Source organism: Strongylocentrotus purpuratus, unplaced genomic scaffold, assembly GCF_000002235.5.
Source record: "Strongylocentrotus purpuratus isolate Spur 01 unplaced genomic scaffold, Spur_5.0 spur5_scaffold_19, whole genome shotgun sequence".
Taxonomy (NCBI): Eukaryota; Metazoa; Echinodermata; class Echinoidea; order Camarodonta; family Strongylocentrotidae; genus Strongylocentrotus; species Strongylocentrotus purpuratus.
Window position 1 is genome coordinate 6,782,995 of NW_022145604.1, and position 24,177 is coordinate 6,807,171.

The 24,177-nt window shown below is 36.5% G+C and overlaps 2 protein-coding genes across 2 annotated transcripts; both read right to left on the reverse strand.

The window, feature by feature from the left end:
* Positions 1-371: 371 nt before the first annotated feature.
* On the reverse strand, positions 372-13,039 carry LOC115926200. The gene is made up of 8 exons (XM_030990834.1): positions 12,165-13,039; positions 6,829-7,264; positions 5,910-6,083; positions 5,155-5,211; positions 3,722-3,883; positions 2,162-2,311; positions 1,320-1,377; positions 372-385 (listed from the first exon to the last, which is right to left on the reverse strand). The coding sequence occupies exons 2-8, from the start codon at positions 7,240-7,242 to the stop codon at positions 372-374; spliced, it is 1,029 nt and encodes a 342-aa protein (XP_030846694.1). The 5' UTR covers positions 7,243-7,264; positions 12,165-13,039.
* Positions 13,040-13,417: 378 nt separating this feature from the next.
* On the reverse strand, positions 13,418-23,547 carry LOC590226 (calcium-binding protein P). The gene is made up of 8 exons (XM_795500.5): positions 23,397-23,547; positions 21,165-21,503; positions 20,267-20,440; positions 19,467-19,523; positions 18,520-18,681; positions 17,603-17,752; positions 16,739-16,799; positions 13,418-15,442 (listed from the first exon to the last, which is right to left on the reverse strand). Exons 2-8 carry the CDS (start codon positions 21,480-21,482, stop codon positions 15,429-15,431), a joined length of 936 nt encoding a protein of 311 aa, XP_800593.2. The 5' UTR covers positions 21,483-21,503; positions 23,397-23,547; the 3' UTR covers positions 13,418-15,428.
* Positions 23,548-24,177: the final 630 nt, after the last annotated feature.

Sequence of the window (24,177 nt, forward strand, 5' to 3'; positions counted from 1 at the left end):
TAGTGTACTTAATTGTTTTGGCACCGTTAGCTTTCATCCCGCCGAATTAGCAGGCTTGCCTAGCTTTGGGATCGCTTTGACTATGATGGTAATTCACGAAACCTGGATATTATTTGTTTATTATTCTTGTTGGCAAATCCCTAGGGGGTGGCCGGCATGCTTTATGACAAATCTAAGTATGTAAAATGCATCCCTATATTAACTTGAAGCTGAACAAACATGTGTAACATATCAATTTTTTCGTTGATACATTCTTCAGTAAATATGTCGATCAGTGCCAACATCTTGAAGTAAGGTGTGGTTTTGGATTCTTCTGAGTGTAGATACTGGATGTCACGTCATCATGATGTCATTGATCAGTATTCAGACATCTATTTTCCGCTTTCTGTTGAAATACATTAAAAGTAATGATTCGATAGTCATGATAATAATACAATTAATATAAATATTGATAATGAACATCATCATTATAATTATTATACTACTAGTTCAACTATTACTAGGCCCTACTACTAAAAATGATAATGATTATAAAAATAGTAATAATAACAATAATGTGCAGAATAAAGTGCAGAAAGCTCCAATGATTAGGAGTGGCGAGTGCAATTCATAAGTACTTCTATACTCTGGGATGATTCAGAAAATGTCGGCTAAACAAGGTGTGCTTAGTTTGTGTGGTAGTGGCAACCAATTAAAAAACTTAGCATGATATTTGACTTTGGCCCTCCGCTCATAATTATACTAGTCATTATGCACATGATATATAGTGCACGTGATCAGGCCAGGCGCCATTTTACAAGCGCACACATGCCTAATATCCAACCACATTAACGTTCGCATCCTGCCGGGTACCCAATTAACACCTGGGTGGAGAGTGACAAATGCAGATTAATGTCTTGCCACAGGACCCCCCCCCCCCCCCCCACACTCCGAGAACGGACGGACCCCATGCGTGTTGCCAAAATGTCCTTTTCGTAACAAAAGAAAAGGTCGACCCGTATTGACTTTACACACCGGACTTTTGCTGAAAGGGGGGGGGGGTACTGAAAGAGGCTCGTATACAAAAGAAAAAGGTCGAGCCGTATTGACTTTACACACCGGACTTTTGCTGAAAAGGGGGGGGGGGGTCGGTTGGAACACGCATATGCGTACCCTAAATAACACTGAGTGGGGGGGGGGGGCCGGGCACAGGACATTAGTGCCGAACCATGTGATCCACGGTCGTTAACGCATCCATCCCCGGCAATTTTACAAACATATACGGCAATCAACCGATTTTCAAGAAATACAATTCTTCAAGGTGATAAAAATCCCAATACCTGGACCCGGTGCAGTATTAGCTACTGTCATTGGCTGTGCCTGGCCATAATAGTGCACCTGTTAAATGAGAAACAAAAATGTTACGAATTAATCTTATGCACTTTTGTTGGATCTCTTTACTAAATTCTACGGGTCTCGCTCTTTCGTTTAGGTTACATCGGCCGAACTTTGGAAAAAAAACTACCGGAAAATCTAAAAATCTGTGATACTGAAGACAACTTTAAGGCGCGTCTTTACATTTCTTTTCAAAAGTATTTTCCAATGTTAGCGAGAGGAAGTATGTTGAGCATATCTAACTCTTCTTATGTTACTCTATCCACCTTTCCTTCTTACTCTTTCTTACAGCGGATCCAGGAGGGGGACGGAGGGGGTACGGCCTGCCCCCAACAAAACCAAATCTGGCATACCTTATAAACAGTAGATAAAAGATATGCACCCCACCCTCCGCCACCCCCCCCCCCCACACACACACACACACACACACACACAAAAGCCCACCCGCACACACAAACCCACGCACTCGTACGCAAACAAACGCACACGCACACACTGCAAATAGAAATTTCAATTTTGAGAAAAGAAGTACTTCACTTATTTTCTAGTTGAAGATAGCCACTAGAAAATGGTGAAAGCTTTTATCTAATACGAGCCAGCCTCCCCCCCCCCCCCCTCCCCAAACTTCCCGAGATTTATTGATTCCCTGTGTATATTCTTGGCTGACTTTCGCTCTAAAGTTTAAAAAAAAAATCGCTTCAAAGTAGAAAAGTACAAAACATGACCCGTTATTCAATGAGTAACATAGGACCTAGGTGAGATATATATACGTTAACTTGTATCATACCGTGGTAGCAGTATTGGCATTGGTCTGGTTGGTAGAGGCTTTGGCACAGCAGCAGGAGTGTCCCCCACAGCAGTAGACAGCAGACACGATACAGTTAATGAACTCGACCAAGCCGAGGATAGCGAGTATGGAGTGAACGCAAACGGCACCCTGGTTGGAAATGTCGAGAAAACAAGATGAAAGGGGCTTAGAAGGAAACAAATCTGACAACTACATGTAGAAAGGCGGTGTATACGGATTGTATCAAATGAGTTTGCAACGCGATTTTCTATTGGCAACATCTTAAAAAGTACTTAGCCATTCTTAATGAAACTATCTCGGCTGTTTTGTAGTAGTATCGCTTGTCCTGTAGATTTCAAAAGAATTTAAACGAAAACAAAGAAGTTTTTCTTTTTTTGAACGTCGCATTTCTCATATGTTACAAGAAAAGCGTTGAATAGCATCAGAGCACGAGAGCTTGCGCATGAATATATCGTAGCAAGCTCTAAAATTAATTTCAGTTATTGATGCAAAAGGGGTTAAGAATAAGATTAATATCCTTTACACGCACATTGAGGTAACTTAGTGTCTTTAGTAAATTGTCTGTAATGACATAGTGACCGTATCAAATAAAATATGAATAATTATGGAGAAACATACAGGACATTTTAGGAAATGTTTAGAGAGTCTGAAAAAAGATGTCATAATTTCATAAAATCAATCGTAGCGTTTGTTTAATAAATCTTTGAAGAGTGGAATATGTAAAACAGTTTTATCTTTAAAGAAGATTTTGTAAAATGATGTGCAGAGCATTATATAACAACTTTCAGCACAACTTAACTGCGCGCAACAAAGGTTCTACCCGTCTTCACTGAACTCTGCGTTATAAGATACAGAAATATGATGTGCAAAACACTTCATGTCATCATAAAGAAGAGGAAAAAACCACCGCGGTTTTGCCTTGTCATTTCTGAACGAGGCTTAAGGGGATAGTTCAGTTTTGTTGCAGAGGGCGTTACACAAAATATTTTTGTGAGATAATGAAAAAATGAGTGTCAAATTTGAAAGAACATGCAATTTAAATGAAAAAAATCATCTTTGTTCGATCGAAATCGGTTCGGAGACGGCTGAAATATCCATAAATATAACCATTTCTAATACTTGTGTACACCACAAATATTAGATAATTTGAACCAGCCATTGAAAATAGCGCCTTATACGTTTTATTCCAGCCAATGCCGATGTTGGCTTTTTGTGTTGGTTTTAATACGTACAACCAACCGACCCATGTATTGTTATTATTAATTAATTAATCAATTAACGGTCGCTGTATTCTTTTTTTAAAGTAGAGCATAATTGGTATGATCGTATTGGCTAAATTCCACACATTTTGGGGTTTTAAATTACTTTCGTAGCAATTTTAGGTCCTAGAAACTAGAAATGTCATAAATAAGAATGAAAGCAATAACTTGCGCTTTGAACGCATTTGCTGTCTGAAACAAGAACTCAACTATCACTTCAATTGATGAAGGATTCCATGCATTCATAGAATAATGTAAAGATAAAGTGCATATGACTTACCACCGAACGATGATATGCACAGATATAATCGGAGCTGAAACCATAGTACCGTCGGTAACAAGACACAAAGTAGGTCAGCACTGCGGCTACAAATGATTCATATGCCAGCATCCCGAAAGCATGGACAGTACACAGGATTGCCATCACCATGTATGCGATGATCTGATAAAGAAATGATGTCACATTGTGATAATGGAATGGAGGGATGGGAGGGCGGGATGGGAGGAGGAGGCGCCCGGCCCGGATGTCCTCTTAAAGTCTAAAAATGGTATATATTATATACACAAGACACAATATGTATGCCCCTTACAGATTTACCATGCCAGTTTTTATCTTTGTTTGTCTCTTATATTTTTTTTTTATCAATCGTTTATGATTTTATCTAATTTTTGCTAAACTGTTCATATACATTTTGGGGAATCATAGGCTAGGAAAGATATTACATTTTTAGGTAAACGTAAAAATAATTGCATTAAAACATTTTTCACTGCAATGCATTTTAGTAAGGTTCCCCAAATGACATACTAAAAGTCCAAAAACATCCAAGCAGTGGAAGCGTCCCTAATTTGCATAAATCGAATATTGCCGCTATTTCGAGGATTGCCCAAATGTGAAAAGGGGCACTTATGTGAATGAAAAAGGGGCACTAGTAATAAAGGGAAATGTGCATTAGCTAAAAGAAAATGGGCACCGATCAGATTTCAAAGGGGCATTTATCGGAGGTGAAGGAGGCACATATCTGAAGCGAAAAGAGGTAACTTCTCGTACCTGAAAAGGGTCATTTACCAGAGAAGAGGCACTTATGAGAAGGGAAGGGGCTCTTTTTTTAATGGGGCACTTATCATTAGAAAAAGGGTCACTTAAAATGTGAAAATATAAGGTGCGCTTATCCGAGTTGAAATGGGGGGGGGTAGTTATCAAAAGGAGAGGGGTACTTCTTACAAAGAAAAAGGGGCACTTGTCAAAGTAAAAGAGGCATGTACCTCTCATATTTAAATAGGACAATTATCAAAGTTGAAGGGGGCACTTATCAAAAGAGAAAAGAGGCACTTCTCGTACCTAACTAGGGGCACTTACTAGAGATTATAAAGAGCACTTATGAGAAGGGAAAATGGACACTTATTGCAAATGAAAATGTAAACTTGTCGAAGGAAATGGGGCACGTCTCCAAAAAAAAGGGGGCACTTATCAGAGTTGAAAAGGGGAAGGGCCACGTTTACAAATTAATAGGGGCACTTTTCAAAGTAAAAGAGGCACTATTCCTATTCAAAAGGTGCACTTTTCGGGTGCTTGAAAAAGTGGGGGGCACTGAAGCACCCCTTGCCCCCCCCCCCCCCCCCCCGCGGAGGGCCGCCTCTGGGGGTGAATAAATACATCAAATCAAAGGAATATGATAGGCCTAAGTGGAAAAGGGATTAATAGGCATCACTTACCACGCACGAGTTCTTCTTCTTGCTAACGATCCCTAAGATTCCTGTAGGGAGATAGAACTGTAAAGAGTTTTTTTTTAAAGAGATAAAATCAATGTACCTAATGAAAAAATGCACACATAGAGCCTAATTGAACAATATTTTCCTTTGATTGTGTACTGGATACATTAAAGTCGAATCAGTACACCTGGATGTTTCAAGTGGAAGAGAAATTGCCCAAAAGATGATGTTCCCTTTCATGCTTTCTTGCCTTATATCTGGCAGACGCTCTTAGAAAACTTAGAGAAAATACGACGTAAATTTTTAAACCGCAACTTTTCTTTGAAAACCTTAATATAAGAAAGAGGTAAGTTGCTGGTGTAAGCATAATCTCTGTGTCCGATGGATGCCATATAGAGGGGCTACTAGAAAAAGAGACGGAGACTTTAATTTTTTTTTTATGACATCGAAAAAGGTGAAGCAATAAAACATAAATAATATTTCTTGGAAATTGAAAGGCATCATGAAGCATCAATGTCGAGACAGCAGTTCAGAGTAGAGTTCCCAAAACAGATTTACATTAAATTCAAGCATTCGAGCCAAGATTTTAAGTATTGTATGGACTTGACAAGCTGGGGGAGGGACTGGGGATTGTTTTCAAACTTCGGGAGAAGTTGTCTATAACACGGGTATCTAGGGCTTCAATTAAAAAAATATTTTTAAAAAGACCCCCACCCCCGAAAGAAATAAAATCGCGAATGAAAGAATGATTAACTTACAATGAAGGCAGACCAGATTCCATAGCCGACCTGATACACTGGAAACGCGTATGCAACCCCGCCGAGAATGACAGACAGGATAGCTACGATCAGATGCACTATCCCCGTAGCTAAGCCGGCTTTTTGGTTGTAATGTTCGGAGGTATTATTCCAACCACCCGAGCTGCTGCCAGTCTAAAAGGGTTAACAACAAATTGAGGAAAAGTTTGAAAATTAGGCAAAGAAGAATGTAGTCTGGAAAACGAAGCCATGGATTCTAAGTGTTAAAAGCAAAATGGTATGGTCGTGCATTTTATATACTACATCTATCTAAATCCAAAGCGCACATCATTAGTCATTGTCAAACTGGATTTTAATTATTATCGAGTAAATATAAACACAATTTGTCTTTACCTGATAGAACTTTTTTCTGTAGCGTTGTAAAAAGAACATTGCACGTTGTTGTTTTGGTGTATTGTCATGTAAACGAATATGCTTCGATACCTATCAATAAGTTTAACTTTCATTTAAATTCACTTTGAATTCCAATAACATAGCAGGGAAAAGATAGACCAACACCTCATCCCTGGAGAAAGCAAATTGTATAGGCTAATGGAAAGGAGAGTGAATTAGGCCTACATTTTGTTCTTTAGTCCCAAAGTTCTATATTTTGCTACATATTGTTAATTTTTAACTTTATGTTGTAGATAGTAAGCATACCAGGAGCTCTTGCAGCGCAGTAGAATATATTTGCATAGTGCCTGCGCTCTATAAATGTATATTCTTATTATCATTTTACTACAATAAGTCCCTAACAGAGCGACCCCAGCCTACGCCCAAAGGATTCATCAATAAATTGAATAAATCCTACAGAAAATGATAGGCCATATCACGTATCCCTGTGGAACACCACATGGATCCCTCAATAAGAGGTTCTTACTTGGTACACATGGGTGGCGCCCCCTTGAGTGATGACGACCTGCTGACCTGGCGGATACACTACCCCTGGTTGGCCCTGCGGATAAGCTACTGGTTGACCCTGTGGATATGCTACCGGTTGGCCCTGCGGATATCCTACCGGTTGACCTTGTTGATATGCTACCGGTTGGCCTTGCGGATATGTTCCCGGTTGACCTTGTTGATATGCTACCGGTTGGCCCTGTGGATAAGCTACCGGTTGACCTTGTTGATATGCTCCCGGTTGGCCCTGCGGATAAGCTACCGGTTGGCCCTGTTGATATGCTACCGGGTGGCCCTGCGGATTTGCTGCCAGTTGACCTTCTGGATATACTCCGGGAGGTGGGTCGGCGGTATTCTGTTGTTCAGGGGGAGTGTAGACTGGTGGTTCGGCCATGTTGGAGTCGGGTCAAATTTACCTAAAACGGTGGAAAATATTAAAATTCTTCTTTCCATCATAATGTACTTGATGATGTCCATAATATATATATATATATATATATATATATATATATATATAATGAAATTAGAGACTAATTGAGCATTGATTTGTAAATAATACTCAGTGCTGTTTACCTTTTTTCATTTTTGCAAAGGTTTAAACAAAAAAACCCATCTCCGCTGGTAATCGCACCCTGGTCCCTGACTTAAATCACCTAATTTCGTTTGTGAAATCAAATGGGCCGATTTTTTTTGTTAATGTATTACGAGCCCGACTTTATTGCGTGAACAATACCCCTTTACCAGAGATTTTGGGAACATGAATGCTCCCGGAGTGGGGCTGGGCATGCACTAGACATGGGCCAATAGTTTCGGCGTTGCCAGATTCAATTTTATTGTCCCATAATTTGACAAACATTTAACCTTTATTAATTTTTTGTCGGCGGCATTTGAGATATGAACAATGCAAAGCCGAGTGCCTCTGGTGAATCCTAACTTTCAGCTTGAAATACATTGATAAGTGTAAATTCAACGACTTTGGCGACTCTATTGGCAATGAATACACCATTGTGAGAAATGTAAATGAGAAAATATTATGACATAATGAATCCTGGAGCAATTAACGGCGCGCGCCGCGGCGGTGAGATTTTAGATCATTTTCCCCTTATTCTTTCTTCTTTTTTTGCATAGAACATGGTTGCAGGGCCCTAAGGGAGAACAGTATTACATTGATAAGGTTAAGCCCTCGGTAAACGAGACATATTATTATGTTTATTATTATTATTATCATTATCATTATTGATAATGATAAACAAAATACAGTTTTAGTACTGCTACATACAGGTACAAAGTGACGTACTTATGAACCTACAGTAATTGTAATAAAATCAGACCAATAAAAGAAAACGATGAGTGAGAAATAGAAGGGAAAAAACAGGTTTATGATATTAAAAATTGCACGTGTTCTACATTAAGTAGGAAAATTTTTAAATTTGCAAGCACATATTCCATTCCTATTTTGAATGAATTTTACAAATGTATTCGTGATTATTAATAACTGAATATACATATGGGAAAATAACACAAACATATGGCCAAATAATGTATTTAAGTCACTGGTATAATAAAGATTTTCCATGGTTATAGTGAAAAATACACATTTTATGAAATGTTATGATTTTTTTTAACGGAGGAAATAGGAGAAATGTACTTAAGGTTAATCACAGTCACAAATTTGGGCTTGATAATCGTGACCTTCAACTTTCTGGATTATGCCTTTCTCCTCCCCCTCAAAAGGGAAATAAATAGAGCATGAATATTCTAGCAATATCTCACAATAACTCTTGTTATCTTAAGTTGACTGTATTTGTTTATAGACCCCATGCTGGAACTATACACAATCATCACAAAAGAAAGTAGGTCATCTAAATTCCACTGACGCAAATCGAATCCTTTGTACAATGATTGGTTACCTCTGCCTTTGGAATCAGGTCTACAAGTGGCAATCTATTCAATTTGAAAATTAAAAAAGCTTTCAAAAAATTCTCTCTCACCGCCCCAGGCAACTCATCGTCAAAATTGCAATATTGAAAAACTCAAATTTGATACGGAGCAGTGATTAATAATGGAATAATATATATATATATATATATATATATATATATATATATATATATATATATATGTTTAAATAATGGGAACTTGGATTTTGCAATACGGGACGATACAAGACACGCAAACATTTTCAAATTGTTACGATTACATCAATATGTTTCATTTAACCAACGGCATATGTTTTAATACCAGTTTGTACCATTTGGCACTAATGTCCTTTGGCAAGACATTAATCTACATTTGCCACACTCGACCCAGGTGATTCCAATGGGTACCTGGCAGATATTAATTCCTTGAAATGCTAGAGCGTCGTAATGGCAGACATGCTGAAAGCCAGGTGACGATTGCATAGCGCCAGGAGCGTCAATTATTAAGTCTGACAGACATAAGCGCTGTACAAGAACTCACTATCATTATTATCACAAGTTTCCTTTACAAAACATAATTGTTATATTCCACATAATCATATATCTTGGAATAATTGATTTAATATAATTTGTATTTTAAATTGTATAGGATGTGTTTTTTGATATTTGTAATGACTACACGCAAAGGCACTTCAAATTGGCTGAATGTAGTGCCGGAAAACTGTCCTATTTGACATGTTCCAAGAAACAAAATTACTTAAATGTACATTTTTCAAAATATAGAACTCAGGAGGGCTTTCCATGGGCTGTCCATGACTACGTCACAATTCACTCATCAGATTGGCAATTTGAAATTCGCATAGATTTAGTGATCTCATAATTGTCTCAGACATTCATAACTCTCCTTATTATCGGTAAGTTTGTTTTTTTATTAAACTTCGCCATTCTGTTTCTCTTATATTATACTGCTTTCATACAAATCTATGAACTTATTACCAATGGTTCATTACGCTTTCACTTGCCACAGTAGAGACTAGTGATTGTGAATGCATCATAACAATATTATAAGTCCATAAATGGGTGTGGAAAAGTGGTGGACTTTGGTCTACAGTACTGTGATACAATGTCGGGTATAATGTGTAGTCTGCGTGGCACAGCTTTGGGTATTTCAAAAGAGTCGTAATAAACCGTTGTATGTATATATATATGACATATAAATGCAGATAAGGGCGTTTTATAGTTGTCAATCTGGTTTCCTGCATTAAAATGATTCATGACTGAATACTTGGCTTTATTACTGCTCCAGCCTACTGTGCTACATTGCTCCGGACTCTATTTTTATCAATAGTTTAGGTATAGGTGCGGTGTAATTTTGTGCAGGGTTGAAATTTAAAAAATTCAGATATTACTGGATATTTACCACGGCAGTGCGCTGTCACAGGAGCAGAGACAGTGATACAACCTTATGCTCCTGCCACAATAATACGCTATTTTCATGATGTAATAACATTTAATGCATAAATCTTTGTTAATTGCCTCGTTACAAATTATTTCATTCACCTGTCATGAGTAACTGTATTTCAATAGTCAGAATACGAATTGTTTACATTACTTGTAATAAGGTAGGAAAATCCATAATGTTTGTCCATCCTAGCAATAATTAATGTATGCAATAAGTATGTATTTAATTATGAAAGACAAATTCATGTTAAAATATTAATTTGAAAATCTTAACTGTATAAGTAGTGAAAACAAATTATTTTGTGTTTATGCGGAAAACAGTATGCTATTTATAGTTCTTTATATGTCCTTTTATGGAGTTTACTATAGATATGAAAGAGAGTACTTGACCATTGTATCCTGTTCCTTTCAATTGGTAAGTGTAAGATACTACATAATTATTAAGAAAACCCAAACAGCTTGATCTACATTATGGTTTTTCGTCCACTTAACACCAAGGATAATTTAAAAATCTCTCGACAGCAGACACCTAGTATAATGTGTAAAGAATCACTTGGTTTGAGAAAGTCCACAGGCTGCATGAGCGGATGACAACTTGCCAACTAAATTACATGTTATGATCACCCAAAGTCCCTGCCCAGGCAATGACAGTTTTATGTATCACCTTGAAACGTGTGTGTTGATTCTCATCATGTGATCAATTTTGTACCACGTGCAGGACTACATGTTTCACAATATAAACTCATTATACTACATTCATCATATTACACAGGGGAAATATTATTTTGAAACATCTGCCTATTTCATATTTTAGGTGATGCACTCGCAGCTGGCCTCGATATTCAAACTTTAAAAAAAAATGTAAACCACATCACATTGTACAGATTTCACTCCACAAACGAAATTGCAGAATGATTACAGAAATCTATGATGAGTATTGTGTTTGAAAATATTTCATTATATTGCCGCTAGGTAATACATTATATAAAACTAAACACCTACAACAATAATGATAATAGTATTAAAAAAAAAAAAAAGATTAAAAAAAAGATTAATGATAATAATAATAATAATGACAACAGTGATAGTGCTGCTGATGAAGATAACTATTATCCTTAATAAGATTTTTGTTAAACAATGGGATAAACAAATAGAGGAATAGAGAAAGAGAAGACAAATATCGGAAATTTGAGGGGACAGAAATGAAATAAAAAATACGTGCATTAAAAGAGCGCTTACAAAACTACAGATATTGTAGAATAACAAAAGATTGACATTGTCAAATAAAATATCTATTTACCCGTACAAGGCCGCAGTTGTGCAGTATCCTAATGGAAAATGGGATGCAGACATGCAGTTGCATATGAAGCTGGCCGCCATAGCCATATATTAATAGCGCTGATGATAATACGTTAGATATTATGATTGTAGGGTACACAGTAACACCAGAAGTATATACATCTACCTGCATATCCTTTCCAAGATGAAAATTGCTCGAGGGTTAGAATCATATATAAAGAAATGTGCATAAAAAACATTGCATCTCAACAATATGTATTCGTACAAGTCCTTGTTCTTTGAAACATATGTCATATAATATTAGACTTGTCATTTATTTAATAATCGTGCAAATTTCGTGACGATATCAATATTTAATGATAGGTAGATAAAACACGCCACTTACCAGTCATAGTTCTGCTATTTTCTTCCCTATGTAATATAATACTGGACTTGTCATTTATTTAATAATCGTGCTAATTTCTTGACGATATCAATATTTAATGATGGGTAGATAAAACACGCCACTTACCAGTAATAGTTCTGCTATTTTCTTCCCTATGTAATATAATACTGGACTTGTCATTTATTTAATAATCGTGCTAATTTCTTGACGATATCAATATTTAATGATGGGTAGATAAAATACGCCACTTACCAGTAATAGTTCTGCTATTTTCTTCCCTTAAAAAGGCATTAGTAGAAAGCAGTGCGGTATTATCTCGGTAGTACTACGCCCTGAGATAGCTGTACACAGAGTCATATAAAACTGTAGTGCGTATAATATGTAAAGACACACTTTGCAAAATGGAAGATATTTATAGTCTTGACGCACTTTCCCTGCATTCGTTGGTGTGTGGGCGGTTATATGTATTAGTCTTAATTCACAGACTCTCTTATACCTTACCCTCACCGCCAAAACCAATTCTGTACCGACTACAAACCGACCGATTCCTCGACATTGGAGGTAACGTAATTTGTTTTCACTCTTCGGCCTGCTTTTGGTTTCATATTTGTCTTCTTGATGTAACTCGGGTATCAAGTTCGTATATTTAATTAAACTAAAAACCTAGCTACCAACGTTTACAATAGGGTATCAGTTAATAACAAGAATAATAATATTAACAAGAACTTCAATCGTATTAGAACGATATGCATTGGCGCCCGTGTTTTTACGTGACAGACAAAAGAGCCTCTTTTGGACTATCCAGGGCAATTTCTTATAGAAGTCTGTAGCATGTATGAAAGTGGGGATAGGTTGTTAAATTAAATAATGTTAGGTGGGAACATGTATACAACTGTGATATCCATTCTTCTGTTCAAGTGTTTGTGAAGTTTAGTTGAGGTCAAAACTTGTTGGCCTGTACATTTTTGGGGTAATGAATATTGTGTTTTCTTTTTATTCCAAACGAGATATAGTTCAAATAAATGTTTTAATTAGAATATGGTTTACTGTTAATTATGTTTCTTATGGTGTTAGAGCTAAAGAAATGCATATTGAGTTTACATGCAACTCACTTTTTTATCAAATATATCTGCCTTTTCCTCCTCTCACACACACACACACACACACACACAAACACGCACACACACACACACACACACACACACACTCTCGCTCTCTCTCTCTCACTCTTTCTCTCTCTCTCTCTCCTTCTCTCTTTCTGTCTTTCACTCTTTCTCTGTCTCCTTTACACGATCGCTTCACCTCTAGCTGTCTCTGTTTATCTTTGTCTCTTACTATCTTTTTATATCCTACCACTATATCATTCCTCTATTCCCCTACCATTATATCATTCCTCTATTCCCCATACATCTCTCCCCTTCTCTTCCCTCCCCCCCCCCCCCCCTCTCTCTCTCTCCATCTCTCTCTCCTCTAAAATTCATTCGAAAAAAAGACGGCCTTCCATATAATAGTGTAGTATCTATATTTATACCCTTGGCTGATTCAACTCACAACGTGCGTATTAACAAAAACGCAATCGCAACTACTTCGGAAAAATCAACCTATACTTTATATAATCTAGCGATAAACCTTCGATCAATTTATTTAAAATTTAGTACACCATCACAATGATACAATTATCTAATATGAAAACGCTCCAAATGTATGGTACATTATTTTGAAGTACCAAGCCTGTTGCAAAAGATCGTCTCGTTAATAGTTTACACAAAGATATTCACGTTACAATGAATTGCCTGTGCTACTATCCGTTTATATAAAAATTAAAAAAACATGATATATACGTATATAATTTTTGATAGCGTACTATATGGGATGAAGTAAAAAAAATAATATCAAAGATAATCGTATGAACTGATTAAATGTTAAAGGCACCAGCGATGGTAAAGTCCTTTTAAGCTACAGTCTCATCCGACCCCCACGTACAATTAATGAAGAATTCGTTGATTTTGGTATGTTTTAGTAGAATATCTCTACACCGGAGTTACGGATCAAAGTCTGGATATGATTCTGAACTTGCCCAGATTTGTTTGGTCTCCCAACACTTTAGAGAAGCTTTAAGGATTGGATTTGGGTATATCTTCCAAGGGTGAGGTCTTAAATTTTGTTCGTGTAGGATATTGATCGCTGAGCGATTGTCTCCGGAGCTGTAGATCCCCTTCTCTTCTCCTATCATACATTTTGTGACCTAGATGATAGATTTTCAAATAATCACATAAACAGTTTTTCAGACAAAAGCAACCACCTTTGCCCCTTATTCATATCATTAGTAATAATATTACATATATGCAATTAAGAAATAATTTTTCTGATTTGTGCAAAAGCTTACTAGACTAGAATACGTGAAAATATGTTAAAAAACAGTGAAGATATAATACACACGACTTCTTTTAAAATACAACAAAACCGAATATTGAACCATCCGAAATATATACATAGAAAGCCTCTTGGAATCTACGATAAAAAATGATAACTTAAAAGGTAAAAAGAAAAGAAAAAAATATTGTATACATGGTATACATCTTTTTTTGACTTAATAATACTGTCATAATACTTTGGCCTATATAATATGTCATATTCGTTTTTGTTTATAATATATGATTACATTTGAAAAATATCTAGGATTAGTGGAATATAATCATTACAAGAGTATTATCAATCATAATGTTTTCAAAAATATACATGATGTTGTACAGATATGTATTAAAAAGGCCCCTACAGTGACATTTCAGAAACATCATACTGTCTTGTCAAGAAAATATGAGAGTTAAAATAATACCATTAGTCAGCCTGTTTATGAAGCTGCGGTACCTTTTAGATTCTTTTAAAATGATAAAATCTGATTAGTGTACTACTGTACTTGATTGTTTTTGCACCATTGGCTTTCAATCCGCTGAATTAGCAGACTAGCCTAGCTTTGGGATCGCTTTAACCATGGCGGTACACTGTAAGTCACGAAAGCTGGATATTATTTTATTCTTGTTGTCAAATCAGATGGGGGGGGGTGGGGGTGGGGGTGGGGTTTGCCGGCATGCTTTATGACAAACGTTACTATGTAAAATGTACTAGGAATGGAAATCACTCGTTATGGGGGTGATGGGCACGGGATGGGTCATTTAAAGGAATTGATTGGAGTAGAAATCCTGACTGGAAAAGTTAAAGACCAACTCTTGAAAGAATAATTCAACCACAACCTTGGAATACAATCCATTATAATTTGTACTGGCCTTAACTCCTAAGGAAGTGATCCCTTATTTACCTTCATTAGTGAACATGAATTAACCCCGCCAGGTTCGATCAAGGGCATCCCTATATTAACTTGAAGCTCATTTTTTCGTTCATTGATTCTTCAGTAAATATGTCGACCAGTGCCAACGTCTTGAAGTAAGGTTTGGTTTTGGATTCTTCTGAGTGTAGATACTGGATGTCACGTCATCATGATGTCATTGATTCAGACATCTATTTTCCGCTTTCTGTTGAAATATATTAAAAGTAATGTAATGATAGTCATGATAATACAGAAAATAATATCAATATTGATGATGAACATCATCATTATGATTATTATATTACTAGTTCAACTATTACTAGGCCCTACTACTAAAAATGATAATGATAATAAGAATAGTAATAACAACAACAATAAGTGCAGAAAGCTCCAATGATTAGGAGTGGCGAGTGCAATTCATAAGTACTTCTATACTTGATGTTTCAGAAAATGTCGATAAAAGCAAGTGTGCTTAGTTTGTGTGGTAGTGGCAACCAACTCAAAAACTTAGCATGGTATTTGACTTTGGTCCTCCGCCTATATACCAGTCATTGTATCAAATTGGTAATCAGCACATGATAATGCACGCGATCAAACCAGGCGCCATTTAACACCTGGGTGGAAAGTGGCAAATGCGGATTAATGTCTTACCAAAGGACATTAGTGCCGAACCATGTGATCCACGATCCATTCATGCATCAACCAGACCACGACACATCTACACTGCCGCTCATATAGTTGGAATATTTTTGTTTTACCCCACTTTATGGAATTATTTTAAAAATATTAGATCTAGATAATAGTATACATTCTCAGATTTTGTTGAATAATAATTTGCCAATGTGTGTTTTGCGTGACTGCTAAAGCATGTGTATGCTACTATGCTTATCAACTAGGGGACCTTCGCCCTTAAGTCATAAATGACAGTAATGAGGATCAATGCCCCACAAAAGGCACTAATACAGTATAGCACATCGACACGGTTTTGATCCTGGGGCCTTACCGTTACGACGCCATTGCTTTGTCACTGAACCATGACTGTACGCAGCGGGGGCTAGGGTAGGGGACAGTTTCCATAAATAAAATAAAAAACAGGAAATGCAATAAATTTTCAATAATTTATTGCATTTTACCCCGGTTCCCAACATAAAAAAAATCCTCTGTGTGTCCATGCCTTGAGCCATAATGCATGGCCGTGCATTGATCCTTATTACTGTCGTTTATGACTTAAGGGCCTAGGTCCCCTAGTTGTTAAGCATAGTAGCATACACATGCTTTAGCAGTCACGCAAAACACACATTGACAAATTATTATTCAATCAAATCTGAGAATGTATACTATTATCTAAATCTATTATTTTTAAATTATTTTTAAATTAATTCCATAAATTGGGGTAAAACAAAAAATATTCCAACTATATGAGCGACAGTGTACAAGCATATACGGCAGTCAACCGATTTTCAAGAAATACAATTCTTCAAGAAGATTAAAATCACAATACCTGGACCCGGTGCATATCTATTAGCCGCTACTGTCATTGGCTGTGCCTGGCCATACTGCACCTGTTATGAAACAAAAACGTTACAAATTAAACTGCTTTACTTGTGTTAGATCTCTTTACTTGTGGGAGCGAATATCACAATCCATCAAACCATTGTAAATAACAAGATAATGATATAGCTAGACTTCTACTACGGACAAATTTTTTACAGAATACTAAATCGTAAATGTTATTTCACAGAACAAAGTCTTTGGAGACGATATCGTATTCATTATGATTAATAATATCTTTATTGTCAATCCTCAAGTGAATTCAATCAAATTTTATTAAAAATGGTGTAAATCAAAACTGTCATGGATCACGTTATTCATATTGTGACCTCTTTTATAGTTTGGAAAGATACGTCTTCTATGACGGATCCAAAAGGGGAACGGAGGGGGGACGACTTGCCCTCAACAACAAAAATCAATCTGACATACCTTGTAAACAATTGAGAATAGATATGCATCACCCAAACACACATACATACGCACGCACGCACACACACGCACACCCTAACACATACACACGCTGCAAATGGAAATTGAGAAAAGAAGTACTTCATTTATTTGATAGTTGAAGATAGCCACTAGAAAATGATAAAAGCTTTTATCTAATATGAACCAGCCTCCCCCCCCCCCCCCCTCCCAACCCCCTTCTCCCCAAACTTCCCGAGAATACTGGATCCCCTGTGTAATATATTCTCGGCTGACTTTGGCTCTAAAGTAGAAAACTTTCGCTTTAAAGTAGAAAAGTACAAAACATGACCCGTTATTCGATGGGTAACGTAGGACCTTAGTGAGTTATGTATACGTGTTATCATACCGTGGTGGCAGTAGAGGCAGTGCCCTGGTTGGTAGGGGCTTTGGCACAGCAGCATGAGTGTCCCCCACAGCAGTAGGCAGCAGACACGATACAGTTAATGAACTCGACCAAGCCCAGGATAGCGAGTATGGTGTGAACAAAGATAGCACCCTAGTTGGAAAGGTCGAGAAAACAAGATGAAAAGGTCGAGGGTTTAATAGAATCAATCGTAGCGTTTGTTGAATAAATCTATGAACAGTGGAATATGTAAAACAGTTTTAACTTTGAAGTAGATTTAGATTTTTCTTCTCGTCATAATGATTGGGAGTACAGTACAAGTACAAATGAGCATATGTAACTTATAATTAACTTCAAAAGCTTCTTGAGATAAAAGAGTCTTCTGCTTCTTGTTCAGATATTTTGAACACATGTACATGCACTTTTACAAATGATTTATTAATCTAAAATGGGTCAGTGGCGATTTTATCAAGAAAGTCCCAATGGGAACGTTTGTCGAGAAATAGAGAAGCAGTCCCTAACGCAATGGTAGTATGCTACGTCAGTAAAATGATGTTCAATGAGCATTATATTATAACTTTCAGCACAACTTAACTGCGCGTAACAAAGGTTTTACCCGTCACTGAATTCTGCGTTAAACTACAGAAATAATGACGTGTAATACACTTCACGTCATCATAAAGAAGAAGAGAAAAAAAATCGCCGCAGTTTTGCTTCCTCATTTCTGAACGAGGCTTAATTGATGAAATGTCCCATCCTAGAACACTCAGTCCGCAGAGCGTATGCAAATTAGGCTTAATGAGGTTCGAGGCGCAGAATCCCGTTCCGCACGCACGTACTCTCGTGGATTCTCGTTTTGCGAGATTTTGGCTGACTCGGGGAGTATAGCTGAATGTAAAGTTAAAGTGCATATGACTTACCACCGAACGATTATATTCACAGATAGAGTCGATGCTGTAACCAGTGTACCGGAAGTAACAAGACTCGACGTAGGTCAGCACTGCGGCTACAGTTGATTCATATGCCAGCATCCCGAAGGCATGGAAAGTACTCAGGATTGCCATCACCATGTATGCGATGATCTGATAACAAAATAACGTCACATTGTGAGAATGGAATGGAAAGATGGGAATGGGGAGGGGGCGTACAGCCCGCGGGTTTCTTTAAAATCTAAAAATGGAATACCTTAAGTAAACAAGGCAAAGTATATGTATGCCCTTTACAGCTTGACAATACCTGTTTGTTTGTTTGTTGTTGTTGTTGTTTTTTGGGGGCGGTTACCTTTTTGTTTATATTCATTTGTAAATTATTATTATTATCATTATTATTATTATTATTATTTTTGCTTGACTGCTCACAGATATTTACATTTTGTTATATTTTGTTTTTAGGCTTTTCGTTAATGCACAATCCTGGATCCACCCCTGTTATCTGTACAGCTTAAAAATATAGACTTTCAGCGAAAAGAGAGCACATGTTTACATAGCCAAACTTCAGTCATTCTACTCATTCCCTTTGCAACTGGCATATAATATATAAAATTAGGGAATTTCAGTTTATTGTATTTTTTGTTGTTTTCTTTTTCGACTCTGGATTTATCAATGTATCCTTTTATTTGCATTTTTGTTTGCTGTTTTGTTGCAAATATGACCGCTAAGCTACTTTGTAACTTTGGACGTGTTATACTTTCTATGATTATTTGTTATCAGTATAATTGTTTGTTAATATATTTCATTATCATTTGGCTTGGACCCCTTTAAAAGAAAACCAATCCAACCCATGAGTGGTGAATAAGTAAATAAATAAATCATATCAAAGCAATATGATAAGCCTAAGTGGAAAAAAAGGACTATAAGGCATCACTTACCACGCACGAGTTCTTCTTCTTGCTAGCAACCCCTAAGATTCCTGTAGGGATGTAGAACTGTAAAGATTTTGTTTTAAGAGATAAAAACAACGAACCTTAATATGAAAAAAGGCGTACATTCAGCCTAATTGAACAATTTTCCTTTGATTTTGTACTGGATACATTAAAGACGAATCAGTACACCGGGATATTTAAAGTGGAAAATAAATATCGCCCAGAAGACGATGTTCCCCTTCTTGCTGTCTTGCTTTCTGTCTGGCAGACGCTCTTAGAGAATTTTGAGAAAATACGACGTCAATTTGTAAACCACAACTTTTCTGTGATAACGTGCAATTAAGAAAGGGGTAAGTTGCTGGTGTATTAAAGCAGAATATCTTTGTCCGATAGCTGCCAGAAAGGGGCTACAAGAAATAGAGACGGAGATTTTAATGTGGGATGCCACTCGCCGCCCTCCCCCCTAACTGACCAATAAAACACAATTTTTTTTACGACATCGAGTGAAGCAATAAAACACTCAATAATATTTCATGGAAATTGAAAGGTATCCTGAGCCATCAGTGGCGTATCCAGACAGCAGTTTAGAGTAGGGTCCCCAAAGCGGATTTACGATTCAAGCATTCGAGCCCAGATTTCCAGTTTTATGGACTTAACAAGATGAGGAAGAGAACTGGGGATAGTTTTCAAACTTCGGGAGAAGTTGTCCAAGACGCGGGTAGCTAGGGCTAATAATGATAATAACTATAAAAAGACCCCCAGCCCCGAAGAAAAAAAATCGCGAAATGAAAGAAGGATTGACTTACAATGAAGGCAGACCAGATTCCATAGCCGACCTGATACACTGGAAACACGTATGCAACCCCGCCGAGAATGACGGACAGGATAGCTACGATCAGATGCACTATCCCCGTAGCAAAGCCGGCTTTTTGGTTGTAATGTTCGGAGGTACTGTTACAACTTCCCGAGCTGCTGCCAGTCTAAAGGGGTAACAACAAATTTGAGGAAAAAAATGAAAAGAAAGTAGAGTAGAGTAGAAAAAAGGCTGGAAAACGAAGCCATGGATTTAAAACGTTGAAAGCAACATTTTTCAGAAATGTAAAGGTATGGTCGTACATTATAACAATAACATCTATCCAAATCCATAGCGAACATAATTTATCTTCCCCAGAACATCATTAATCATTGTCAACCTGGATTATAATCATTATTGTGTAAACATAAACATATTTTTCTACCTGATACAGATTTTGTTCTGTAGCGTTTAAAGAGAAAATTCGACGTTGTTGTTTTCACAATATATTGTCAATAAGTTTAACTTTCATTTAAATTCACTTTGAATAGCAATTACATAGCAGGGGGAAGATAGACCAACACCAAATTTCATTAGCTCATGAAATGGAGAGTAAGTTAGGCCTACAATTTGTTCTTTAGTTCCAAAGTTTTATATTTTGCTAAAAATTGTTAACTTTTTAACTTTAGGTTGTAGATATTAAGCATATCAGGAACTCTTGCAGCGCAGTAAAATAATATTTGCATAGTGCCTGTGCTTTATAAATGTATATTCTTATTAATATGTTGCGACCCCACTGGACTATACCCACATGATTCATCACGAATTAAAATAAATCCAACAGAGAATGAAAGGCCATATCACGTAACCCTGTGGAACACCACATGGATCCCTCAATAAGAGATTCTTACTTGGTACACATGGGTGGCGCCCCCTTGAGTGATGACGACCTGCTGACCTGGCGGATACACTACCCCTGGTTGGCCTTGCGCATAAACTACTGGTTGACCCTGTGGATATGCTACCGGTTGACCTTGTGGATATGCTACCGGTTGACCCTGTGGATATGCTACCGGTTGGCCCTGCGGATATGCTACCGGTTGACCTTGTGGATATGCTCCCGGTTGGCCCTGCGGATATGCTGCTGGTTGACCTTGTGGATATACTCCAGGTGGTGGGTAGGCGGTCTTCTGTTGTTCAGGGGGAGTGTAGACTGGTGGTTCGGCCATTTTGAAGTAGGGTCAATTAACCTAAAACAATGGAAAATATTAAAAAATTCGTCTTTCCGTCATAATGTACTTAATTTTGTTCATATACATATATATATATATATATATATATATATATATACTTTTGCAACCCGGGACGATATAAGACACGCATACATTTACTCATGTTTACGATTTTATCAATATGTTTAATTTACCAACGGTATATGTTTAAATACAAGTTGGTCATTAATTCTTAAACACAATAACTTTCTTAAGTTAGTATACATTTTATTTTACAAATAACAATGTTGGAATGATTCATTTAAAATAATCTGTCTTTTACATTGCATAAACGATAATAAATCAACTCAACTCTTGTTGAGCCATAAATCTTCTATTTTGTATAATACTTAAAGTTCTGTTTCCAAAGCTCTTCGCCTGTTTTAAAGAGTGATTTTGATTTGTATATATGTTACTACTTGTTACTTCTCATTAATGTTCTTCTTTCCTTTAATTGATCGATCAATAATATTTTTAATTTAGTAGTTCCCCAATGGAGAAGGCATTTATAGAAGAAAAAATTAAATAATTGTGGTAGTGTAGAAATATCCTTTTTAATTGTAAACTGTAGAGATTATATTTCTCCATGTTGTAAACCAATGTATTCAGATTGCCGCTAGGTAATACATTTTCTAAAACAAAACACAACCAACAATAATAATAATAGTAACAACCACAAAAAAAAAAAAAATATTGATGTCAACAGTGATGGTGCTGCTGATGAAGATGATTATGATCCTTAATAATACAATTTAAAAAAACAACAATAAGATAAAGAGAAAGCAAAGAGAAGAAGAGAGAAAAAGAAAAAATATCGGAAATTTGAGGACACAGAAATTAGAAAATGCGTGTAAGAGCGCTGACAAAATTTTAGATATACAGAAATTTAAAAAAATACAAGAACTCAAATATAAGTCGATTATAGTTTTCATGTTACAGATAGCAGATGTACATTTTAAGTGGTAAATTAAAGAAAACCCTGCGTGGTGTGAAAATATCAGTGCCTTAGTGCATCGGCAAATTGGAAAATAAAACAAATATGAATGTAGGTCGGTGATACCAGCCAGACAAGATTGACAAAATTACAGATATATAGAATTTAAAAAAAGTACTAGAACTCGAATATAAGTCGATTATCGTCTTCATATTACTGATAGCGGAAGTGCAATTCAAGTGGTGAATTATCAATTAAAAATACAGTTCCTCGGTGCATAGGATTGCAGGCTACACGTGCAGTAACGCCATAAGTATATACATGTAGGCTACCTGCATATAATTTCGAATTATGGAAATTGCTCGAGGGATAGAATCGTACTTAAAAAGCATTGCATCTCAACCATATGTATTCGTACACGAACTTTTACCTAATTGCAAATACAGTATATTATCATGTTGATAGTATATCCACCTATATTTTACAATGAGGATAATTTTCAACAAGCCAGTGAAAAATGCTTTTCATGGTCGTCCTCCCACTTCAGACATCTCATATTATTATCATACATGTTTGAATTGAAGATTGTATCATTTTGTTTTTATCTTGACGTGGACATAATTAATGAAGACAAAAAAGGAAAGAAATGATGTACACCGAACTTCACTAAACATAGGTACAGATTTTGACTTGTACATCTTTTATATTACGCACCAACAATCATATACGCCAAGCATGAATTCCTAAGCATTACAATACATCCTGTCTTGTTGATCGTGTGATGGAGTATATTCATGTAGAAGTAGAAACAAAAATAGGCTACTGGTTCTTTTGAACGTATGGAATATTATATTCGACTCTTCACTTATTCCATCCATAATCATGCTAATCTCGTGAAGATAATATTTAATGAAAGGTAGATAAAATACGTCACTTACCAGAATTACAGTACAGCTCTTTTCTTCCCTAAAAAGGTATTTGTAGAAAGCAGTGCGCTACTATCTTGGTAATACTACATCCACAGATAGATGTAAAAATAGACGAACGTATGTAAATACTGGGGTAGATACAGTGTACTCGCTTTACAAAATGGAAGATACTTTCACTGTGACGCCCTTTCTCCACATTCGTTGATGCGTGCATGATATGGGCGGCTGAATGTATTAGTCTTAATTCTAGACTCTCTTATAACTTATTATAAGATGATGACGTGGATCCTAATCAAATGATTGGTAGGAAGCGTAAACGTGACCGGGCATTTATTTTGCATAACGCGTAATTTGGATAATGAACGGACATTAGTAAAATCATGTTATAAAGCATCATTTTATATTACAAATAAAACATAATCTTATAAAACAAATAATGCCTTCACTGCTATGTATAAACAACCTGTCATTCTGTAGCTAAAAGGTAACGGAGCATGTAGAAAATAAAGGATACCGAAGCCCCACGTATGCGACACGCAAGGACCCCAAGTCACGAGTGTGTACGCGTGTGTTAATAGTCTACTCAACAAGACGTTTTTACTCTTTTACTGTATTTCATATCTCGTTGAAGAAGTATCATATTTTGAAGCTCATATTTTAAATACAATATATGCCATATGGAACCCCTTACATCAAGAGCAAAAAAAAAAGTTTGGTGATTAGTACACAAGATGTTTGTATCTATCTATTTTCGATCACTATGATTTTGAGATTATTTGAGTCATGATAT